Raw genomic sequence first — 24965 nt, forward strand, 5'->3', positions numbered from 1 at the left:
CCCTATAAACACTGAACAAATCTGATTCAAAGAGTCCTATTTTACTGTGTGTTCATGTAATAAAAACAAATTCAACACCTGACTATTCCTCCAACTGAGATTGGAATCTGCTAGTGATCTGCTAATTAAAAATGCTTATCAATTGTTTGTGTTATATATATATATATATATATATATATATATATATATATATATATTTTTTTTTTTTTTTTTTTTTTTTTTTATACAATCGTTAGGACACATTTCTCAATACTTAGGTCACTTTTGCAAAACTCTTCACACAGTTCTCCTAACCAACTTTCATCTTGGCACAGCAGTTAATTTCACATTCAAAATGCACTAAATCTACCAAAACACTTCATTCATGTCTCAAATCAACTCATTCTTCCAGAACACTAGCAAAGGTTTTCACCAGCAAACACACTTTGTCAGTCATAAAACACTGACCTAAAAACACTAACATCAGTTAGCATTATACAATGTTTTCTTTTTTTAAATTTCTTAACAAAACAAGAATAACACTCTCTATTGTTTATAATTCACTGCAGTATATGTTACATACAAAATTATTCCTAAGTTTTCCTCTTTGAATGGATGATAATGAAACTGAAAGACGAATGCTTGTGTTGGTGTTCAGTTTCATCTAATTGCTTTGATAGTATTAGATTTTTTAGATTCAGAATATATTTTATTAAAATATTACTGTAGAAATGCAGCATATTTCTGCCTTATTCAGTTTTGTATGATGTTATTGTTTTGAACATAAGTTTAACAGTTTTGAAAACAGTATGTAAGCATGTGCAGATTGGCCTGTACATACAGAGTTTTGTCAGTTGTTGTGTCTGAGTGAGAAAAGAATTCATGACATTTGAGAGATGTAGTCATTGAATGCATTTTGTGCCAAAGCAATGATAACTGATCCTCAGTTTAGCCTTCTGTTGTGCTCACTGTGTGAAGAGTTTTGCAAAAGTGACCTAACTATTGAGAAATGTGTCCTAGCGTCTGTAAAAAACTGTAATATAATATAGTGTGGATATTAATATATAGTGTGGATGAGGAGCGTTTAAATGAAAACTGTTTTCAAATGCAGTGTTGGGGAGTAGCTATAGCTACACACACTTTTTTATGGTGTTATCCACACCAATGATTAAAACGCTGTCGAAGACACAAGAGATGAATAATAGACTTTTTAAATTGATTAGGGTGAATTCAGGGAGATTGACACTTTTTCCAGTTCATATCAATGGCAAAAAGTGTCCCAATCACCCTGAATTCACCCTAATTATCTTGCTTTATTGCACTCTTTATCAAATGACTATTTTTAATTTAATTACAAAGATGACCAGCCATGGTTTAATCTCAGAGCGGTTCTGTTCAAAGTAAATGCTGCGCACTTCATCACTGCATGTGCTGTGAGTATTTCCCAGTCCGATCTGGTTTTTCATCTCAGAAATCTCATCAATCTCATCCGGACCTTCATCTGAAACTACAGAAGAAGATCCCATCACTCATTTATCAACATGTTTAATTAGATCTCACAACACATAGAAACTTGCATTATTGACAACAACTTACAATTGATAAGCATGTCCATGCTGCTACTCCTTTTGATCGATTTCTCTTCATTCTCCATCGTCAGGCCTTCAGTCTTCTGCAGTAGTACTTGAATCTCAACGTTTGCTTCTCTCTTGTAATTAAGACCATGAAAGTTTCCTCCAAATTCAATCGGCAGCTGCTGATGATCTTGGTGTACATGTTTATAAATGGTCTGATCCAGATCCTCCGGTTCATTATTGTTGCAAACAGAATCATGATATTTTTCTGAAATTCAGTGTTTAAAAAAATAAAAATAAATAATTCTCCCAGTATAGTGTAAATAAATAAATAAATAAATGTTAAACACCATTACAAAACAAAAATAAGGTCTGTTCACATTAACCAGTCATAACTGGATTTAGATCAGAACATTTCTGTAATTGAACTCAAAAACATAAAATAACACTTAATTTCAGCAATTTCAGCACTAAACAAAGGATGCTGGTAACTACTGATCTAAATATTGTATTGTATAATCTTAGAACTGTACATTTCTGAATATAGACTTAATTTGGACAGTAACCTCAGATCACTCTAAATCATAATGAAGAAACATGTGTTTTCTGTAAAGCTGCTTGGAAATGACATGTCTATTGTGAAAAGCGCTACACAAATAAATGTGAATTGAACATATTAAGGTGGATTGAACAAAAAGAAAAAAAATGTTTAGCCGTTGTGTTGCTTTAACTCATTTTAAATAAATAAACTGAACACAAGCAGTAAAAATCAATTTCATCAGTGTACAGAAAACTCTAAATCTATACAGAGTTATTTTGTCTTTAACGAAATGAAGTTGTTTTTGTCAGGCCTCTGTCACTTCAGTCTAGTGTACACCGTGGTCTCTAGTTTCATGTTTGGAGCGTGGTGTTTGGATCCCAGCACTCGAGTCTAGTTCAGTTTCGAGTTCGCTCTTCTGTCAGCGTGTGTTGTGTTCTGTGTAACGCATGGTTTGTGTTTACATCAGCCGCGGGCTTCCATATATGTTGTGTCTTGTGCTGTGCTGCACATAGCTTGTGTTTTTCATTGGCTGTGTGCTTTCATTTTCCCATGTTTTGTGTGAACACACGGCTTAACTTTGTACTCAATTCAATTCAATTCAATTCAAATCTATTTGTATAGCGCTTTTCACGATACATATCATTTCAAAGCAGCTTTACAGAAAATGGATGTCAACATTACAATTTAAAGAATGTAGTTAGCAAATAATATACTTTAGGTAATTAATTACAATCACTGTTAGCAGTTTAACTGAAGGTAGAAGCAAAGAGCTCCTGGAAAATGAATTACATTAACAATAAATTAGGATATAGAGATTGTGCAATGTGAATGTGCAATATCAGTCACAAGGACATCATGTCAGATATGCCATAACTTGTTAGAGGAGTAAATCATAAATTATATTTTCACCTCTTAATGTCAGTCTCATCATTTAGCTTCCATGATTACCCTTATGGAAGGAAAATATATATACCCCCATATATGAATGATCAATATATTACATGATTTAACAGTATACTTGAAAATATACAGAAAAAATATATTGTGTAAATATATTACAATATATTGAATAATACATAATAAATGGCCGCTTTTAATATATATATATATATATATATATATATATATATATATATATATATATAATGTTTTTCAAATATATTTACTAATACACTCACCTAAAGGATTATTAGGAACACCATACTAATACTGTGTTTGACCCCCTTTCACCTTCAGAACTGCCTTAATTCTACGTGGCATTGATTCAACAAGGTGCTGAAAGCATTCTTTAGAAATGTTGGCCCATATTGATAGGATAGCATCTTGCAGTTGATGGAGATTTGTGGGATGCACATCCAGGGCACGAAGCTCCCGTTCCACCACATCCCAAAGATGCTCTATTGGGTTGAGATCTGGTGACTGTGGGGGCCATTTTAGTACAGTGAACTCATTGTCATGTTCAAGAAACCAATTTGAAATGATTCGAGCTTTGTGACATGGTGCATTATCCTGCTGGAAGTAGCCATCAGAGGATGGGTACATGGTGGTCATAAAGGGATGGACATGGTCAGAAACAATGCTCAGGTAGGCCGTGGCATTTAAACGATGCCCAATTGGCACTAAGGGGCCTAAAGTGTGCCAAGAAAACATCCCCCACACCATTACACCACCACCACCAGCCTGCACAGTGGTAACAAGGCATGATGGATCCATGTTCTCATTCTGTTTACGCCAAATTCTGACTCTATCATCTGAATGTCTCAACAGAAATCGAGACTCATCAGACCAGGCAACATTTTTCCAGTCTTCAACTGTCCAATTTTGGTGAGCTCGTGCAAATTGTAGCCTCTTGTTCCTATTTGTAGTGGAGATGAATGGTACCTGGTGGGGTCTTCTGCTGTTGTAGCCCATCCGCCTCAAGGTTGTGCGTGTTGTGGCTTCACAAATGCTTTGCTGCATACCTCGGTTGTAACGAGTGGTTATTTCAGTCAAAGTTGCTCTTCTATCAGCTTGAATCAGTCGGCTCATTCTCCTCCGACCTCTAGCATCAACAAGGCATTTTCGCCCACAGGACTGCCGCATACTGGATGTTTTTCCCTTTTCACACCATTCTTTGTAAACCCTAGAAATGGTTGTGCGTGAAAATCCCAGTAACTGAGCAGATTGTCAAATACTCAGACCGGCCGTCTGGCACCAACAACCATGCCACGCTCAAAATTGCTTAAATCACCTTTCTTTCCCATTCTGACATTCAGTTTGGAGTTCAGGAGATTGTCTTGACCAGGACCACACCCCTAAATGCATTGAAGCAACTGTCATGTGATTGGTTGATTAGATTGCATTAATGAGAAATTGAACAGGTGTTCCTAATAATCCTTTAGGTGAGTGTATAATGTATGTCATATTATATTCAGTAATATACTTCATAATATAGATTTAAAATGTGATCAGATATGGTACTGCATGCATAATATATTGCAGAAATATTTACTCATACAGTATATACACATATATGGTAAATATATTATGTAAACCATTTCTTATATTTTATAATTATTTACATTTTAAATGTTTCATATTTTCAAGTTAGTTAACAAACGTAAAGTTCTTGCCAAAGAGACTATCACTGTGATAGAGCGTTCACAGCCGTTACTTTTGAAATAAAGTTATTATAGTCTTAATGTTGTTCAGCGGATCATAACCTAACCTCAGACTCTACTCTTCAGCACAATGGTGACCCTAAAAACTCACACATACCAGAAAACCTTTAAACACTAACAGATCTCCCTCATATATCAATACTGAGCAAAACACATGAACTAGCACTTCATTTTAACACTCTCTCTCCTTTAGCAGTCAGAAGCAAAGCATGCTGGGAACTAGAAGTATGTTGTAACTCATTGTGTGTGTACAATACATTCACATTGATATGGAAACATGTATGTACAGTATATGCACATAATAAAGGATAAAACTTTATGAATGTAATGCTATTTTTGTCTTCATTTATAAATATTTTATATGTATCAATATATAGCCATACATGGTCAGTGCATTTATTGCAGTATATTGAAAAATATATGCACTAGTTTCTCATATATGGAAATGTATTTTATAATATATCGCATTATATTTTGCAGTATATTTCTATATATTTTTGTTCCATAAGGGTATTTGAAGTCTCACTGACAGAATGATTCTGAAGATCTGAAGCTGAACATCTTTTTATACAGCATGAAAGAGAAATGCAGAAGAACAATAGTGATGATGAAAAGAGCCAAAATCCACCTCAACTGATCTATACAAGCCTCACAATATAATATCAGCTGATTGACAAAAACAACAACACATGAATTAATGAGCTATACATTATATATTCTCTTTATCTAAATAGGTGTCTTATATGTGATCTTCAGTCAGATATTTCAGACTCAGTCATCATCTGAACTCAAGTGAATCTGGAGTTTGCGTCAATCTGCCGCTGGAGTCTGTGTCATTAAACACTGAAAAACACATTCATAATCATCATGATTCACTTACAGAAGATTCACTTCGACACAGAGTCTGATCTGAATCAGGACAGATTCACTTCAACACAGAGTTTGATCTGAATCAGGACAGATTCACTTCAACACAGAGTTTGATCTGAATCAGGACAGATTCACTTCAACACAGAGTTTGATCTGAATCAGGACAGATTCTCTTCAACACAGAGTTTGATCTGAATCAGGACAGATTCACTTCAACACAGAGTTTGATCTGAATCAGGACAGATTCACTTCAACACAGAGTTTGATCTGAATCAGGACAGATTCACTTCAACACAGAGTTTGATCTGAATCAGGACAGATTCACTTCAACACAGTTTGATCTGAATCAGGACAGATTCACTTCAACACAGAGTTTGATCTGAATCAGGACAGATTCACTTCAACACAGTTTGATCTGAATCAGGACAGATTCACTTCAACACAGTTTGATCTGAATCAGGACAGATTCACTTCAACACAGTTTGATCTGAATCAGGACAGATTCACTTCAACACAGAGTTTGATCTGAATCAGGACAGATTCACTTCAACACAGTTTGATCTGAATCAGGACAGATTCACTTCAACACAGAGTTTGATCTGAATCAGGACAGATTCACTTCAACACAGTTTGATCTGAATCAGGACAGATTCACTTCAACACAGAGTTTGATCTGAATCAGAACAGATTGACTTCAACAGAGAGTTTGATCTGAATTAGGACAGATTCACTTCAACACAGAGTTTGATCTGAATCAGAACAGATTCACTTCAACACAGAGTTTGATCTGAATCAGAACAGATTGACTTCAACACAGAGTTTGATCTGAATCAGAACAGATTGACTTCAACAGAGAGTTTGATCTGAATTAGGACAGATTGACTTCAACACAGAGTTTGATCTGAATCAGAACAGATTGACTTCAACACAGAGTTTGATCTGAATCAGAACAGATTGTATGGAAGTAAGATAATGCCAAATGTTTTTGAAATAAAAAGCTTGTTGAATTGCACTATTTGAAAAAAATATGCATTACATTAGCTGTGCTTGCATTTAGATGCACTGTATTTTTAAGGCTTGCATTTTTATGGGATGAAATTCAACACAATCGTATATTTAAGCTGTGAATATTTCAATTAAAAATATTTCACACACATTTTCATTATTAAAAATTCAATAATTCATATTCACCTTTCAAATTTCACTTCCAAGATATTTATTCTGTTTAAAAATACAACCTATAAAATTCGACTAGCAATTTTCAGTCCATTTTATTTCGCTTTACAAATTCGCTTCCACAAATTCAGTGGTTCAAATTCGGCAGAAAATTCAACATTTCACATCCGGGAACTGCAGGAAGAGCAGTAGAGTGCCGATGCATCATCTCTATCTGCTGTTAGTCTTCTTCACCAGCAGGTGTCGCTAGCGGCTGTTTAGGAAGACCAAAGCAACGCTAGTAAATCATCATTCATTCATAAAAACGGATTTACAGAATTAGAGCAAGCATAAGTGAATATGTGATGATTATCAGGGCCAGTATAAATGCAGAAACGCTGATAAAGACACAAAAACTGCATTTATGTTTAATTCAGTGTATTTACGCTTACTTTCCCAGTGTAGCTACAGCTTTCTCTCCAGTGAACAAGATAACGTTATTGCCCGATGCTGGTGTACAGAGCAAACGTTAAATCTGAGGTAGACATATATTTCTCTCTGTTGTTTAGTTTCCTTAACTTTATATCGCAGCGCTGTGTTGTAATAATAGGGTTTCCCTCATCCGTCATAGGATTCCCCTGCCATCAGGACATATAAACTCTTAACACAGCTTAATGGACTCGTACAGTGATATAAAAGACCAAACTCGCACCTCATTTGTGATGTAGGTTAGACTATATAGGCTCCAAGAAAGCAGATACTGGCATAAAGTTGATTTGACGCTGAACGTTTGATTATGATACTCGCAAATTTAGGGACCGTCTCTAAAGTTACGACATTCTGTATTCACGTTTCTACCTTCAATTGCATTTAAAGAGAATGACTTAGTCACAAAACCAACTGTAAATTGTTCATCTAGCTGTCAGGTATAATGCAAACCTTTTAGATTTTTGATGTTTATTATAATAAAAGGTAACACTTTATATTAAATAGTTGATATGAACGAACAATGAACTGCACTTCTACAGCACTTACTAATCTTTGTTAATGTTAATTCCAGCATTTAATAATACATTACTAAAACCAAGAGTTGTATTTGTCAACTTTAGTTAATGCACAGTGAAGTAACATGAACAATGAACTGCTGTATTTTTATTAATGTTAACAAAGATTAACAAATACAACAACAAATGTGTTGCTCATGGATAGTTCACATTAGTTAATACATTATGAACCTTACTGTAAAGTGTTTCCAAATAAACTGTCAAGTAATATGTAAAGATTGCTATGTATTTCACTACTGTATTGGATTATACAAAAAATGCCATAATTTAAAGCTCAATAGCATTTGATGAGAATGATTTAGTCACCAAAACTACCTGTGAAGTGTTCATCTATAGGTGCCAGGTCAAAGAGTGATGCACCCTTCTCTCTCTCTCTCTCTCTCTCTCTCACACACACACACACACACACACACACACACACACACACACACACATATTCAAACACACTCAACTCAAAGTACATGCACATATACTTTTTCTTTTTTTACACATTCATCACACAATTAGTTCTACTTAGTTAATTTTATTTCTAAATTTTATTTAAAATTTGTATAAGCAGGATAATCTATGATCAGGTAAAATAAAAAATGAACAAAGTAAAAAAAAATAGTGTGATGAACGTGTAAAATAAATAAATAAATAAATAGCATATATATATATATGCATGTACTTTGAGTGAGGTGTGTTTGAATATGTATATGTGCATGTGTGTCTACAAGAGTTTGGTAGAAGGTAGAAACGTGAATACCAAATGTCGTAACTTTAGAGACGGTCCCTAAATTTCCGAGTATCATAATCAAACGTTCAGCGTCAAATCAACTTTATGCCAGTATCTGCTTTCTTGGAGCCTATATAGTCTAACCTACATCACAAATGAGGTGCGAGTTTGGTCTTTTATATCACTGTACGAGTCCATTAAGCTGTGTTAAGAGTTTTTGTCCTGATGGCAGGGGAATCCTATGACGGATGAGGGAAGCCCTAGTATTACAACACAGCGCCGCGATATAAAGTTAAGGGAACTAAGCAACAGAGAGAAATATATGTCTATCTCAGATTTAACGTTTGATCTGTACACCAGCATCGGGCAATAACGTTATCTTGTTCACTGTACAGAAAGCTGTAGTTCCCATTCAGTCGGTCACGTTCGACGTACGTCGGACAGACCGACGAATAGGAATCTCGCTAGAGAGGCCAATCTACTTCGAGTGTAACTAAACGAGCCAATGCACATTGGCATGCAATCATATGCATCAGCTGCTCGCCTCGCAGCGCGGGTATATAATGAGCAGCAGGTGCGTTGCATCTTCAGCTTTTCGCTTCGGAGCCGAACGGTGTTGTTCCTGTTCTCTGCAAGCGAGTGTCTGCTAGAAGACGAGTCAAGCTTTTGGTTGAACTTCTCTTTTTTCCGAGTGCGGGCGAACAGCACAGCAGCGGGGTCGACGTCCTCTCTTTTTCTGTTTCGTTTGCCGTTTTTGAGCAAATAGCTGTTTGACAGCGTCAGAAGGCTGTTCTCACGGCCGGTACGGTGCGCTTTTGAGTGCTGAAAAGCCGTTTTACGGCTGGTAAGAGTGAGCGCCTTCAAAGAGAGAGAAAGCACATGACAGGCTGCACACAATCCCTGTCTGTGTTGCGGTGGCCGTTCCCCTGCGTGCTTCAGCACTTCTAAAAGAGTAAAGTCCCTGAAAGAGCTTACACAAGTAGATTCGCGTCTTTTTAAAGACGACATCCTACTTGTGTTTCTGGATGCGATCGTTCCTGTCCTCACTGACGGCCACGATCACCGTTTCGCATGTCTGGGCGCGTGCTGAAATGATGTTCGTGGGTGTTCATGTTTTCATATGAGAACATGATCACGTCGACACGCCGGTCGTGACTCTTCTTTCTCCGGGAAGCTTGAGTCCCCTCTGTTGTTGGCCAGCTGCCGCTTGTGTGTAAAAGCACAGCCGCGGCTCTGCCCGACACTCTGGGAGACCGCGGAGATCAGCGAGAGCAAACCTCTCGCTCCTCTGCGTGTCGTGTGCCGTCGAGCTGCCGGGCTGCAGCGCGGGTTGTCACGGCAACCCAGCGCTCGCTCGGCGCTCTAGATGCGCGGTTCCCTTGCGTAATCTCCATTGTAGCGCCCTCTCTGGTGCACCAGAAGAGGTCTACTTTGCTGATATGGCTTGGGTGACATGAGGTTGAGGGGTTCCTTCGGGGAACCAACCCCCTAGGGCCCCTCCCTCTCTAGCGCATTGCAAGCTGTGCAGTTTCTGGATTGGATTGCTGGTCCTTTTCATAGGGGAACCTAGCATTTCATTCAGAGCTCCAGCTGAGGGACAGACGTCGATTGCAGCATCGGAGAGAGTGCTGTTATGCTCTGGAAATGAGGGTGACGCTGCCCACTGTAATGGTGTGTGCTTATGCTGACTCAGATTCAGAGTTTACAGCCATGCTTTCCTGGGTCTTCCAGATGTGCATGGAAAACTTGGCAGTATGGGGGTATATTGGTGCCATAAATATGGAATGCCAAAGGTGCCAATCTGCATAAGTTTTTCCTCTCTCACTACCCTCTTGGATGGGGTGGCTGTACACAGACCACACCCACCCTGCATGTGAGGCCAAGGCACTCTTTTTGCATGAGGGTAGTTCTGTGCTGGGGTTGAGCTGCGCTTGTTGACTAACCGTGATCAAAGTCACGGCGCAGGCCCTCAGCCAGACGATGTCCACCTCCGTGGTCCAGAAGTGCCCCCTGGCTTACCTTGTGAGGTGTGAGAGGTTGTCAAGCTAAATGCTTTCTCAATGCTCCCATCTTACGAGGTGGCCTTTCGGTGACACTGTCGAGGACTGAGCCCAGCGGTTCTCCTCAGTTAGTAGCGGATAGGGGAGCTTCCCATGACAAACCATTGAGTTCCTCTTGGGCCGCCCCTCAGTCTGCTCGTCGCCAAGGGTGTCGTCCCCTGCAAGAAACTCCGGCCCAGCAGGCTCTGCTGTATCCATTGCGGGGAGATGACGCCTCCCGTCTCTGCAGCTGTTTAACTGGTTGGTGAGAATCACCCCTGAGACGGGCGACCCAGAGATGGGTGGGGCTGCTCTTCCACCCCTGGAGGAGGGCCAGGTGGTAAATCCTTTATTGGGTTTGTTTCTGTTCCGCCACTGACCCAAGAGGCAGCGGTACCCAAATTTTAAAGAGCAGTTCCTCCATTTCCAGGTCTGAAGAGGGTTTGGAGAGCAGTGGGAGGAGAAAAACCTCACCACTCTCATCCCCCTCTTCTGTCGCCAGCGGACAGCAGCGAGCAGCGGGCAGCCAAAGCCTCGACTGCTCCCTCTGTCCATCCGTGGAGCCAGGTAAGTGTTGCCTAGCACACTGTGACGCCGCTTCGGGCCGCCTCACAAAGAGAGCCCCCCGAGCCGCGTCCCTGTGTTCCACCTCGCTGCCCTGCTGCGGGTACACCGGTGGTCCCTTTGGTCCTGCTTGTACGGTCTCTGCGAGCTGGGTTAGCGCTCCCCAGTCCGTCTCGCTGGCTCCTTCGGACCATCAGGGTCGGCTTTGCGATTCAGTTCGCCCGGCTCCCCCCCCAAGTTCAGGGACGTCCTCTTCACTACAGTGAAAGATGCCGATGCCCCTGTCCTGCGTGCGGAGATCGCAGTCCTACTGGCGAAGGACGCGATAGAGCCGGTCCCTCCAGCCGATTTGAGGTTGGGGTTCTACAGCCCCTACTTCATTGTACCCAGGAAAAGCGGCGGGTTACGACCGATCTTGGACCTGCGAGTTTTGAATCGGAGCCTTCACAAGCTACCGTTCAAAATGCTTACGCAGAAACGCATTTTCGAGTGCATCCGTCCCCGAGATTGGTTTGCAGCGATCGACCTGAAGGACGCGTACTTTCATGTTTCGATTCTTCCGCGACACAGGCCATTCCTGAGATTCGCGTTCGAAGGTCGAGCATATCAGTACAGAGTCTTACCCTTCGGGCTGGCCCTGTCTCCCCGCGTCTTCACGAAAGTCGTGGAGGGAGCCCTTGTTCCCATGAGAGAACAGGGTGTTCGCATTCTCAACTACCTGGACGATTGGCTCATTCTAGCACAGTCTCGGGATCAGTTGTGCGAACACAGGGACTTAGTGCTCAGGCACCTCAGCCAGTTGGGGCTTCAGGTCAACTGGGAGAAGAGCAAACTCGCCCCGGTGCAGAGGATCTCTTTTCTCGGTATGGAGTTGGATTCGGTCGAACGGGTAGCACGCCTCACAGAGGAACGTGCTCGGTCGGTGTTGAACTGCCTGAATACGATTCAATGGCAGGACAGCGGTCCCACTGAAGTTTTTTCAGAGGCTCCTGGGGCATATGGCGGCTGCAGCGGCTGTAACACCGCTCGGGCTGCTTCATATGAGACCGCTTCAGCACTGGCTTCACGGCCGAGTCCCGAGATGGGCGTGGCAACGCGGCACGTTCCGGGTGCCAATCACTCAGGAGTGCCGCCGAACCTTCAGTCCGTGGTCGGACCCTTTGTTTCTCCGGGCAGGAGTGCCCCTAGAACAAGTGTCCCGGCATGCTGTGGTTTTCACAGATGCTTCTGCCACCGGCTGGGGTGCCACGTACAACGGGCATGCAGTCTCAGGGGTTTGGACGGGACCCCATCTGCATTGGCACATCAATTGCCTCGAGTTGCTGGCAGTACGCCTTGCGCTGAGCCGCCTCAAAGGCCTGCTTCGCGACAAGCATGTACTGGTCCGTACGGACAACACTGCGACCGTTGCGTACATCAACCGCCAAGGTGGTCTACGCTCCCGTCACATGTCGCAACTCGCCCGCCATCTCCTCCTGTGGAGTCGGAAGCATCTGAGGTCGCTTCGCGCCATTCATGTCCCCGGTGTGCTCAACCGTGTGGCCGACGAGCTATCACGAGCTGCGCTGCCCGGAGAGTGGCGACTCCACCCCCAGGTGGTTCAGCTGATCTGGAGAGAGTTCGGAGAGGCTCAGGTAGACCTGTTTGCCTCACCAGAAACCTCCCACTGCCAGTTGTTTTACTCTCTGACCGAGGGAACACTCGGGACAGACGCACTGGCTCACAGCTGGCCCCGGGGCCTGCGCAAATATGCGTTTCCCCCAGTGAGCCTACTTGCACAGACCCTGTGCAAAGTCAGGGAGGACGAGGAGCAGGTCTTGTTAGTTGCGCCTTACTGGCCCAACCGGACCTGGTTCCCAGAACTCTCACTCCTCGCGACAGCCCCTCCCTGGCCCATCCCTCTGAGGAAGGACCTCCTCTCTCAGAGACGGGGCACTCTTTGGCACCCGCGTCCAGACCTCTGGAAACTCCATGTCTGGTCCCTGGACGGGACGCGGAGGTTCTAGGTGACTTACCCCCCGAGGTACTTAACACCATCACTTCGGCACGTGCACTGTCTACGAGACGTGCTTACGCCTCGAAGTGGAACCTGTTCGTCGAGTGGTGCTCTTCTCGCCGAGAAGACCCCCGAAGATGCTCGATCGGTGTCGTGCTTTCCTTCTTGCAGCAAGGGTTGGAGCGTAGGCTGTCCCCCTCCACCCTCAAAGTCCATTCTGCTGCTATCTCCGCTTACCACGACCACATAGATGGCAAATCTGTTGGTCAGCACGACCTGGTCGTCAGGTTCCTTAGGGGGGCGAGACGGTTAAATCCTCCTCGTCCCCCATCCATACCCTCTTGGGACCTTACTCTGGTGCTCAGAGCACTCCAGATTGCTCCCTTTGAGCCTTTGCTGTCAGCAGACTTAAAGATTCTCTCTATGAAAACTTTGCTGCTGGTGGCATTGGCCTCCATCAAGAGGGTAGGGGACCTGCAGTCATTTTCGGTCGACGAATCGTGCCTAGAGTTCGGGCCGGGTGACAGCCACGTGGTACTGAGACCCCGGCCTGGCTATGTGCCCAAGGTTCCTACCACTCCCTTCAGGGATCAGGTGGTGAGCCTGCAAGCGCTGCCCTCGGAGGAGGCAGACCCAGCCCTGGCTTTGCTCTGTCCAGTTCGCGCCTTGCGACTGTACATAGACAGAACTCGAAGCTTCAGGACCTCAGACCAACTCTTCGTCTGTTACGGAGGCCAGCAGAAGGGAAAGGCTGTCTCCAAGCAGAGGATGGCCCACTGGATAGTGGATGCCATCGCCCTGGCTTACCAAGCTCAGGGCGTGCCCTGCCCGCTCAGGTTGCATGCCCACTCCACGAGAGGTGTGGCATCCTCCTGGGCGCTGGCTCGTGGCGCCTCGCTAACAGACATTTGTAGAGCTGCGGGCTGGGCGACACCTAACACGTTCGCTAGATACTATAGCCTTCGTGTCGAGCCGGTCTCCTCCCGTGTTCTCGCCTCAGGTCAGAGGCACGGAGAGGCCCCGGCTTAGTGTCGGCTTGCTGCGCTACATGCGCATTCTATTCTCCAGAGAGTCCCTACGGGCAGACCCTGTTGAGTCCTCCGGTTACCCTTCGGCAGCCGACGTGGCGGAGCGTCTGGCGCCAGGCCTATACTCCGTTGTATCCTTGAGAACCGGATTTAGGCTGGGTTCCATATGTGTGACCCTACGGGGATCCCATATGGCTTTTTCCACGGCTGCTCCTAAACGAAGCCCGTGTCTTTCCCTCTGGGAGAACCCATCTCTCACCGAGTGGAGTCACCCCAGTTCTTCCATATGTTGTACAACCTACAAGGTTAGTCCATTTGTACTTATCCATATAACTCCTTCGGGGAAGGATATGGCTTCCGCAGCGTTCCTTATCGCATGTAAGGCTACGCTTTCCCAGCGTTATCCAATTGTCGCACTGAGTGGGTTTTGGGAACAACAGTGATCGACCCTCTCTGCGTGAGCCTGGTCCCACCGTCCTTAGGCAAGGGGGTTCAGGTGGCTCACGACAGAGCGCTGGAAGAAGGCAGCCCCTGTGGCGCTTTGGTAGGGATTCCTATTCGTCGGTCTGTCCGACGTACGTCGAAACGTGACCGACTGAATGGGAACGTCTCGGTTACATAGGTAACCCTCGTTCCCTGAAGGAGGGAACGGAGACGTACGTCCCGTCGCCACAGGCGTTGTCCTGCTGATGCTGCCGCCTGCTGGGTTCGGCTCCTCAGCGAAAACCTGAAGATGCAACGCACCTGCTGCTCATTATATACCCGCGCTGCGAGGCGAGCAGCTGATGCATATGATTGCATGCCAATGTGCATTGGCTCGTTTAGTTACACTCGAAGTAGATTGGCCTCTCTAGCGAGATTCCTATTCGTCGGTCTGTCCGACGTACGTCTCCGTTCCCTCCTTCAGGGAACGAGGGTTACCTATGTAACCGAGACGTTACACTGGGAAAGTAAGCGTAAATACACTGAATTAAACATAAATGCAGCTTTTGTGTCTTTATCAGCTTTTCTGCATTTATACTGGCCCTGATAATCATCACATATTCACTTATGCTTGCTCTAATTCTGTAAATCCGTTTTTATGAATGAATGATGATTTACTAGCGTTGCTTTGGTCTTCCTAAACAGCCGCTAGCGGCACCTGCTAGTGAAGAAGACTAACAGCAGATAGAGATGATGCATCGGCACTCTACTGCTCTTCCTGCAGTTCCCGGATGTGAAATGTTGAATTTTCTGCCGAATTTGAACCACTGAATTTGTGGAAGCGAATTTGTAAAGCGAAATAAAATGGACTGAAAATTGCTAGTTGAATTTTATAGGTTGTATTTTTAAACAGAATAAATATCTTGGAAGTGAAATTTGAAATGTGAATATGAATGATTGAATTTTTAATAATGAAAATGTGTGTGAAATATTTTTAATTGAAATATTCACAGCTTAAATATACGACCATGTTGAATTTCATCCCATAAAAATGCAAGCCTTAAAAATACAGTGCATCTAAATGCAAGTACAGCTAATGTAGTGCATATTTGTTTTCAGTTAGAGCAATTCAACAAGCTTTTTATTTCAAAAACATTTGGCATTAATTTACTTCCATAAGATTGACTTCAACACAGAGTTTGATCTGAATCAGAACAGATTGACTTCAACAGAGAGTTTGATCTGAATTAGGACAGATTCACTTCAACACAGAGTTTGATCTGAATCAGGACAGATTCACTTCAACACAGAGTTTGATCTGAATCAAAACAGATTCACTTCAACACAGAGTTTGATCTGAATCAGGACAGATTCACTTCAACACAGAATTTGATCTGAATCAGGACAGATTCACTTCAACACAGAGTTTGATCTGAATCAGGACAGATTCACTTCAACACAGAATTTGATCTGAATCAGGACAGATTGACTTCAACACAGAGTTTGATCTGAATCAGGACAGACTGACTTCAACACAGAGTTTGATCTGAATCAGGACAGATTCACTTCAACACAGAATTTGATCTGAATCAGGACAGATTCACTTCAACCCAGAGTTTGATCTGAATCAGGACAGATTCACTTCAACCCAGAGTTTGATCTGAATCAGAACAGATTCACTTCAACACAGAGTTTGATCTGAATCAGAACAGATTCACTTCAACACAGAGTTTGATCTGAATCAGGACAGATTGATGTGTTTTACTGAAGTCTCTCTCTCACCTCTGAACATGGTCTCCATTGTCAACTGTAATGAAGGAAAGAAGAGTTAGAGAAGCATTTATAGAGTTCATGAAGGATTAAATATGAAAACAGATTGACTGAGTTGGCTTACTCTTGATTCATCACAGATGATCTCATGTATCAGATTCACACAGATGAGTCGATCAGATGAGACAGATGTCACAGGATCACTCAGTTTGTGTGGACTCGATGGATCTGCTAACAGACGCCCATCCTGAAGAAATCAAGAGGATGAAGTAATTGTGTGTGTGAAACAGTCACCTCTGCTCACAGTCAGTGTATGTGTGTGTTTGCGTTTTTGTGACATATCAGGACACAAAAGTGTATAATAATATGGGTATGCATCCCACACAGCAGGAGACTCCTAGGCGGATCCGCATTCAAGTCGCCAAACCCACGTGACTGTCACATTAGTAAATTCTGCTGTCAATCAGCGGATCCTGAGCGGACCCATGTCGAATCCGCGGACGCGCACGCGCCTTTACTGTAACGGTTGTATCAATTTGGGGGTCCCAAACGAATGCACGTCCTGATAGTACTGAGTTCAATGTGTTCCTGGGTCAACATATTTTGTTGATCCTGGAACATCATTCTAGTCTGAAAATTTAGTCTTAACCCAATTCCTACCCCTAAACCTAACCCTACCCATAAGTTATCCCAAAATTCAGAGGGAAATGATAGATGAATAACACTGATGTAGAAGCACCAGTTGATTTGAATGTTGTTCCAGGATCAACAAACATGTTGACCCAGGAACATGTTGAACTCAGCAATATCAGGTTATGCCAAACAGACCCGCCGCGGAGGTAAGGTTTTAATCGCAGATGCGGAGCAGAGCCATGGTGTGTCCGCAATCCACCTTCGTTGCGAATCCATCACTGCGCTCAAATGGACGCCGATACGGGATACGTTCCGGAAGCCGCGATACCTCCGCGGACGATCCGCCACGGAGTCCTTTTGCTGTGTAGGATAGGTATTACAAAAAGAGGTGATTTATGAGGACATTACCCATGTCCCCACTTTTCAAAAGGCTTATAAATCAAACAGAATGAGTTTTTGTGAGAAAGTAAAAGTGTGCACAGTTTCCTGTGATGGGTAGGTTTAGGGGTAGAGGTAGTGTAGGGGAATAGAAAATACAGTTTGTACAGTATAAAAACCATTACGCCTATGGAATGACCCCACAATTCACAAAAACGGACATGTGTGTGTGTGTGTGTGTGTGTGTGTGTAACAGTCACCTCAGTATACCAGCTCTGCTCACAATCAGGATCAATGAGTGTTTGATTCAGAATCACAGACAGAATCACGAACACAAACCCCACTGAGGAATTAATCTCTCCACACGTCATGTTGATGATAGACATGATCCACTACTGAAAAGAAATACTATTTTAAATCACAGAACAAATAATTGAATTGCATGACTTTTCTTTCAACAAACATTTGAACATTAATGGAAAGGGTGTATTGTTGAGGATTTAAATATTAAGATTCTCATCTTCTGTAATTTATCATCTTAAAATAATGTAAATTAAAGCTGCAAGCAGCGAAGGAAGGGCCCTCGCACCCAGACTCACAGCCACCACCTTAGGAAAACAGTGAACAGTGAGTGACATGCATGTAAGCGAGTAAATACAAGGGAAATGTGGCAAAGTCATTTGAAAGTGCCACACTTCCTGCTGCCAACAGGTGGCGCTTTGACCGTAACTAAATATTGCCATGTTGATGTCTTCAGACCAGAACTTTTATCAAACATGTGAAGTTTGGAGCAGATCAGACACTGTATGCCTGAGTTACAACAGTTTCCTCTTTCATGGCGAAACATCAGACTTTGTCAGGCCGCCACGGACACGCCCTTCAGTGAAAACTCTAGATCGATTAAAGCTCTAGAAGGAGTTCGAGTTTATGTGTCACGGCCTATTTTCCACTGTTACTGTGACTTTACTGGTGTGGCTATAATTGTATTTTGATCATTAATAAAATATGATTAATATGCTGTTAAATTTGTATATTCTATTGAAATTCAGCTATGAAATGTAAAAGATGAAACCTTGTGTTATTGAATGTATAAAAGTAAAATTAAAATATTGTATAATATTTACTTTTTTTACTGAATGCTTAAAACTTGATGGATCCAAAATGGTCGATATTCATATTCATGTATTTTATTGGCTTATGATTTATCAATATTACTCCATTTGCTCCATATATTAATCCTCATCATAATTTCAAGTATTTACTCTTTATTGTACTCCTTTATGGTTATTCTAATTTTATATATAAAAGTATGCATGCTTTCAATAGTTCTTCAAGTGTTTCAATGTGACAGGTCATGTTGACACTTTGTGGTCAGATATTGGACGCCTGCCAAGTACTGCAGAAGCGATGATGGTTTCAGAATTAGTTGCTCATTTGAACTTCACTGTATGAAACTATGTCTTTTTTCATCTCTGCAGACATGAGATAACACAAGATCTGTAATATTCTCTTAAGGGTGTCAAAACAACACCTCATATTTCCATCTATCTTTGACATTTGGCCAGTCACTCGGACTTAGCCGTTACACCAACTATGACATAATGGATAAGTCTGTTTGACCTTTTCTTATTAGACCAAAACATAAGTTTGAGTGGGATGTAAGTTTTGCTATGCTTATGGTATAAAACGGACTGGGTCTTTGATAGTGGGGCTCTTTTTGGTTTCTGCTTCATCTCTCATTTCATTCTGGCAATATCTTAATTTTGTTCCTTCTTTCTCTTTATTCTGATCTTCACTCATCATCTGTTAAATACAATACTCTAGATTTTTATTATAAACTATTATTTACTTTTGTTATTTTGTTATTATTTACATTTGTTTGTCACTATAATTTTTGCTTAATAAATGTATTATTCTTTATTCAAATATGATCTCGGACATTGCTGGACTGCCTGAAACTCATTGCCTTCATTGCCTGTTTTTGCATCAAAATTACTGTATTTATTTTTACAGTAATTTTACTGTGGTATGAAATACAGCAGCTAGTGGATAATTGTTGCCAGTAAGTTACTGTTAATTTGACAATATAAGATACAGTACAGATAATAATTTGCTTCCTAATCTAGCTGTCAAGAAAACCTGCCGTTGCTAATTATTAATATTTTTGTCTCCTTGAAGAATTACTTTGTTCCTCTTGTACTTTCCATGTCACTTTGGATGAAGACTCCACTAAAATCATAAATGTGTGAAATTTGCAGCAAGCTGGAATTTCAGCAGTATTTTTCCCTAGCAACAGACATGTGGTCCAGCACAAAAACGACACTGACTTAACATTTCATTGACACCGGTATCAAAATGGCTGCAAACAAGCTTTCTTTTTCCAGGGAAGGTAGCTCAGTAGGAAGCTTTCTTGTAGCTCAGTGGTTAAAGCATGGCACTAACAATTCCAAGGTCATGGGTTCGATCCCAGAGATTGCACATATTCAGACACAAATGTATAGTTTAATGCAATGTAAGTCACTTTGGATAAAAGCATCTGCCAAATGCATAAATGGAAATGGAAGGGAGCTACAGAAGCTCCGGGTCGAGCTTGATCAAACATTTTGGGAAGAGAACCTTGGATGTGCCTTGATATATTTTCCTCTTCAGCTTCTTCTTCACGGGTTGGAGCTCATTTTTGTTGCTTCAGATTTAAACTGCAAACCCATCTTTCTTCCTTTCAGTAATCTTAAACACAAAAAGGTGTTGAAAGTTATATTTCATTTTAAATGTCATCTTCATATTACAACGGCAACAGCAACACTAATATTAACAATAGACAAACTAATTTGGCAAAGTCTACTCTTTCTCAAAGGAGATCATAAATAAATGACAAAGGAGTTTTTATAAACTTAATCATTTAAGTTTTAAAAGGTTTGTGTTGTTTAGGCTAAATGAGGACAAATACTTCACTGGAACACATAGGCATACAATTTCAGGAACAAATACATCATCGGAATAAATGAGTCCATCTCATCTGGCATGCTGTTATCGATGCATTTATGCAGAACTTACAGTCAAAATGCAAACTTGAGTGAAGATAATTCTTTTCCACAGAGCTGTAATTATTTAGACAATTATTAGCGATATAAAGTTTATATTTTAATATAATTTAGAGGGTTTTAATAAAGGAGAGAATCTCATTCAATCAAGGGCCGTATGCACTCTGTCACCCTTCCCCCTACTTGACGCCCTGAGTGTGATCTTTGACTTGTTCATTAGTGTGTCTGTAAGGTTGTTCTTTGAGTTGCTGTGTGTCTCATTCTTTAATGGGTTGATGATCAGGAATATGTAATCACTGTATGTAGCTTTGAACAAGGGGCCCTCCACAATCCTGGAATTATTAGGGGTTCAAGCAGGGGCGATCCTCCCTATACACAAACTAGGGAAGTTGCATAGGGCTCCCGAACCACCAGGGGGCCCCCTTGCTCACACTATATAAAATAAACATGACAATAATTGACTGATCATTTCGCTAGATAAGACTCTTATTCCTCGTCTGGTATCGTTTAAAGCCCTTTGAAGCTGCACTGAAGCTGACATTCGGACCTTCAACCTGTTGGTAGCCATTGAAGTCCACTATATGGAGAATAATCCTGGAATGTTTTCATCAAAAACCTTAATTTCTTTTCGACTGACGAAAGAAAGACATGAACATCTTGGATGACATGGGGGTGAGTAAATTATCAGGAAAAGTGTATATAAAGTGGACTAATCCTTTAATAATGTGGAACAACCTCTAAGTAGGGTTTTCACAGACCTGGCAAGTTATTTTGTCTGAGATTGATACCAGTTATCTAAAAAGACATGGATAAATAAACAAACGTTTTCTTAGAAAAACTAAAATCTGAATGTTTATTCTACTGAAATCTTACTGATATGCCACATGCATAATAATTTGTAAAAGTACTGATTGATGAATGTTTATTTTGTCGTTTTATATAGGCCACTTATTTAATTTTATATTATATATTTTATATCCTATTGCTCAGAATAATTATGAATGATTATGAATTGTCAAATAGCCAGCACTAGTCAGAATGGTTGGAGATTAGTAGATGCTAATGTGTGTTGACAAACAATTCAAAAACTGACAAAACATACGGGGCTAAATACATAACATTTCAAAACATTGCTGCTGCAGCGAGGAAGATGAACATGCATGTGTTATTCTAATTTGTGTTAAGAGTTGCACGATTCTTATTTTACTTTTTGGACCAGTGGCCTCATATCACCCCTGTCATAATGAGTAATTAAATGACCCCTTTAAAGTGATAAAATTGATAATATTGTCACGACCGGCTCAAGCCACGACAAATAAAAGGAGGTTGGTAATAGGGGTGGGACAAAATATCAATATGGCGATATATCGTCGTTCTTCTCCGTGCGAGAATCGTATCGCTGCGCCAAATATCGATATTTTAATTAAAACACAATAAAGCGCTATAAATAGATTTCTCTGCTCAAAGCGTCACTACTTCAAGGCGGCGCTCAACACATGAATGAGGGAAACGTGAACAGAAGTTAACTAGCCTAAGAAAAAGAGGTTATTAACAGGATGGCGGACAGCATTGTGAGTAAAATAGATGCCCCAGCCACATTTAAGTTCAAAGTCTTGACACACTTTTATACCATTGATGTGACAAACTAGACATCTTTGACGCTCCGATCGCTCAAACCACTTCAGGAGGTGGTCTGGGACGCATTCCAGTCAAAACTGTCTATGCATCTGTCTAAATGCATCTGGTTGTTGAAACTACATATGTAAATTTTACTTCTCCCAAAAATACTAAAACTGAAACTCTTCATCGAGCGCTTAGATACACACGAGAGCTTTTGAAAGCATATATTAGGGATCCGCTGATAGACGCCTGCTTTCGAACGCCCGTGTATATCTAAGCACTCGGTGAAGAACGTCAAAGGGTCTGTTTGTACCTGGTCACTTCATGCATTTTCTCTGATCTGACAGCTATCCGATCGTGAAAAGACCAGGTCTAAATGCCCTCCGAAACGCATTTGAGACGGATTTAAATTAGGGCTGGGCGATGTATCGAATGCTTTTGTCACGAGCATTTCGTCAGTAAAGCCGGTTCCCTGATTACCGCTAAATCGCCATCACCTGCTTTCAAATGAAGCGGCATTTAATAGACAGAGCCGTAGATCACTGATAAGACACGCAATATCGCGTTCAATATCGATATGTATCGCCGTCAATATTGAACGCGATATTGCGTGGCTTATCAGTGAACTACGGCTCTGTCTATTAAATGCCGCACCATTTGAAAGCAGGTGATGGCGATTTAGCGGTAATCAGGGAACCGGCTTTACTGAAGAAATGCGCGTGACAAAAGCATTCGATACATCGCCCAGCCCTAATTTAAATCATGTGAGAGTCAGATAGGACAACGCTACTGCATCACGTATCGCCGCAGATCTCTTCAGCAAGCTGATGCGCAAACTGCCGCATGTGAAAGTGAAGGTAAGTCGCAGACGCGTAACACGATTATCTTCATTAAAAGTAATGAGACCTTACCAGTGCTGTTGCCGCTCTCTCCCATTGCGGTCTTGATTTTGAAATTAACTGATGGTCAATAAAATGCACGTCATATTTCTTGCTTTCGGTGACGTGAACTCTATTAAATGTACATCGCAGGAACTGAAGATCGGATTTATCCGTTAACCTGCACTTAACCTTTTTACTTGCATTTTGTTTTCATATTAAGACCGATATCGCGATTATAGGATTGTCTAGCGATATATCGATTATCGTAGAATTGCTGACTCGCAATATTATCGTTATCGTGTGCCATTTATCATGATTTGTGTCGTATCGTGAGGTAGGCTACCCTCCGATTCCCACCCCTAGTTGGTAAGGGTTAAACAAGAGTGTTTATTAAAAAAATAGAAAAAATATATAAAACAGAAAATTCCGTACAAAAATAACCCCAATTTCTAGTGATGGGACGGTTGATACCGGGGCTCCGATGCTCCGACGCAGTTTTCAAACCACTATTGTATCACACACTGTACCGATGCTTGTATCGAAATGACAATACCACGTGATTGATGACGTTTGAAGCTTCAAACGTCATGCAGTATCGGAAAGTCGAGACAGCTGGTTTGAAAACATTGGCGCTTCACTGATACATAAAGGAAAATGCATTTAATCATGTTTTATTGCTGTGGTCTCAGAGAACCCGAACAGAACATAAGGGTTAAACAGCTCATCTAAAATATTTTTTTAACTACTCATGTCAGTTATGATCACATCATTGTATATTTTATATTACTGAACAAATATGTGAATCCGTTGACCATGCAGGTTACACATGACACGAGTTGTGGTCTCATTGTCACAAATTAATTTAGATGAGATTACGTCAGATTAGATAAAAACAGATTCAAGACAAGAGTGATTCCGTATGTCACGGACTTGAAGCTTTGGTCACGTGATTTTTCAAACCGTATATCTGCTCCGCAATGATTTAGATATGAAGAAAACAAGTCTGACCACCAGATGTCACAAATGCGCACTGTGTTAAAAGCTCCGAGTAATGAACCATTTTTCAGCACAATTTGATGAAAGCCTCAAATGCTTCAGAAAGCCTCGGTTTCCCATCACTACCAATTTCTGTCTGACACATGATGTAAAAATATTAGACAGAACCAAATACAAAGAAACAACCAAGACAAAATAAATAAACACGAACAAAAAAACCAAACAAGCTAAACAGAAGCAAACTCACAACACTCCAATGATACAAGCCTCCCCGCATTCTCGCACGCTTCCTTTTTATAAAGGACAAAACAGGTGCTAATCATTTTCTCAATTAGTCCACACAGACAACGTTAGGTACAGACTCTCGCGATGTTCAGATTCTCCCAGCCACACCCACCGGTCGACACAGGAGTAACAGGAGACGCTCACAGTATTGAGGAAATAAAGACAAACCTGAGTGTTGATTTCTGTGTCTTCTGTCCAACTCTAGAGGTCCAAACTGCAAATGAAAGCCCTCTGCTGGTCTTTATATAACACAGCAGAAAGTGAAGGTGAAAGTGAAGTGTTTGTATTTTGTATTAAACTATTTGTGGAAATAACACACACACACACACACACACACACACACACACACACACACAAATCAACATTTATGTTATTTATTTGATATTTATATTTATTTATTATAGTTCATTTGAACCCATAGTGTACTACAAGTGGTAACTAAATATATTTTTTAAATACAAAGATAGTATATTAAAAGCACATTTTAGTTCATATTTCATGCTGTCTCAAAATAAAACAGTTGAGTACACTCCAAGAGCACAATTGTTTAAAAAAACAAACAAAACACTTTCACTTTCTTACATGTCATGTGACTTACAGGAATGACTTTTACTCATTGTATATGCCAGCTGAGAACTTTCCTTTTCTCTTTTTTGAGAATTTTCATGTCAGAATTTGAGTGCAATGAGTAAGATCTGCATTTGTGGATCAGGGGATATGTGTGCATTCTTTGACTCATTTCTGAGTCAT

The 24965-nt window shown here is 41.4% G+C and overlaps 1 protein-coding gene across 5 annotated transcripts; it reads right to left on the bottom strand.

Annotated features, from left to right (window-relative positions):
* Positions 1-282: 282 nt before the first annotated feature.
* LOC137015935 (uncharacterized) lies at positions 283-24420 on the bottom strand. 5 transcript variants are annotated; one of them, XM_067380741.1, is made up of 7 exons: positions 24384-24420; positions 20009-20119; positions 17653-17784; positions 16506-16628; positions 16394-16418; positions 1576-1821; positions 283-1486 (listed from the first exon to the last, which is right to left on the bottom strand). In XM_067380741.1, the coding sequence occupies exons 3-7, from the start codon at positions 17776-17778 to the stop codon at positions 1308-1310; spliced, it is 699 nt and encodes a 232-aa protein (XP_067236842.1). In that variant the 5' UTR covers positions 17779-17784; positions 20009-20119; positions 24384-24420; the 3' UTR covers positions 283-1307. The 5 variants fall into 5 exon arrangements, with proteins under 5 accessions (XP_067236842.1, XP_067236841.1, XP_067236845.1 ...); XM_067380740.1 differs by having other exon boundaries at positions 17653-17787; XM_067380744.1 differs by having other exon boundaries at positions 17653-17800.
* Between the last annotated feature and the right edge of the window lie 545 nt (positions 24421-24965).

Source organism: Chanodichthys erythropterus, chromosome 3 (assembly GCF_024489055.1).
Source record: "Chanodichthys erythropterus isolate Z2021 chromosome 3, ASM2448905v1, whole genome shotgun sequence".
Classification (NCBI taxonomy): domain Eukaryota; kingdom Metazoa; phylum Chordata; class Actinopteri; order Cypriniformes; family Xenocyprididae; genus Chanodichthys; species Chanodichthys erythropterus.

Excerpts from the sequence above, each read along its gene's own strand:
- LOC137015935 (XM_067380741.1), bottom strand. The coding sequence starts at position 17,778 with ATGTCTATCATCAACATGACGTGTGGAGAGATTAATTCCTCAGTGGGG. Across the intron at positions 1,822-16,393 it reads AATGGAGACCATGTTCAGAG|AAAAATATCATGATTCTGTT; the intron begins GTGAGAGAGAGA and ends ACTGAATTTCAG. Across the intron at positions 1,487-1,575 it reads CATGGACATGCTTATCAATT|TTTCAGATGAAGGTCCGGAT; the intron begins GTAAGTTGTTGT and ends CTTCTTCTGTAG.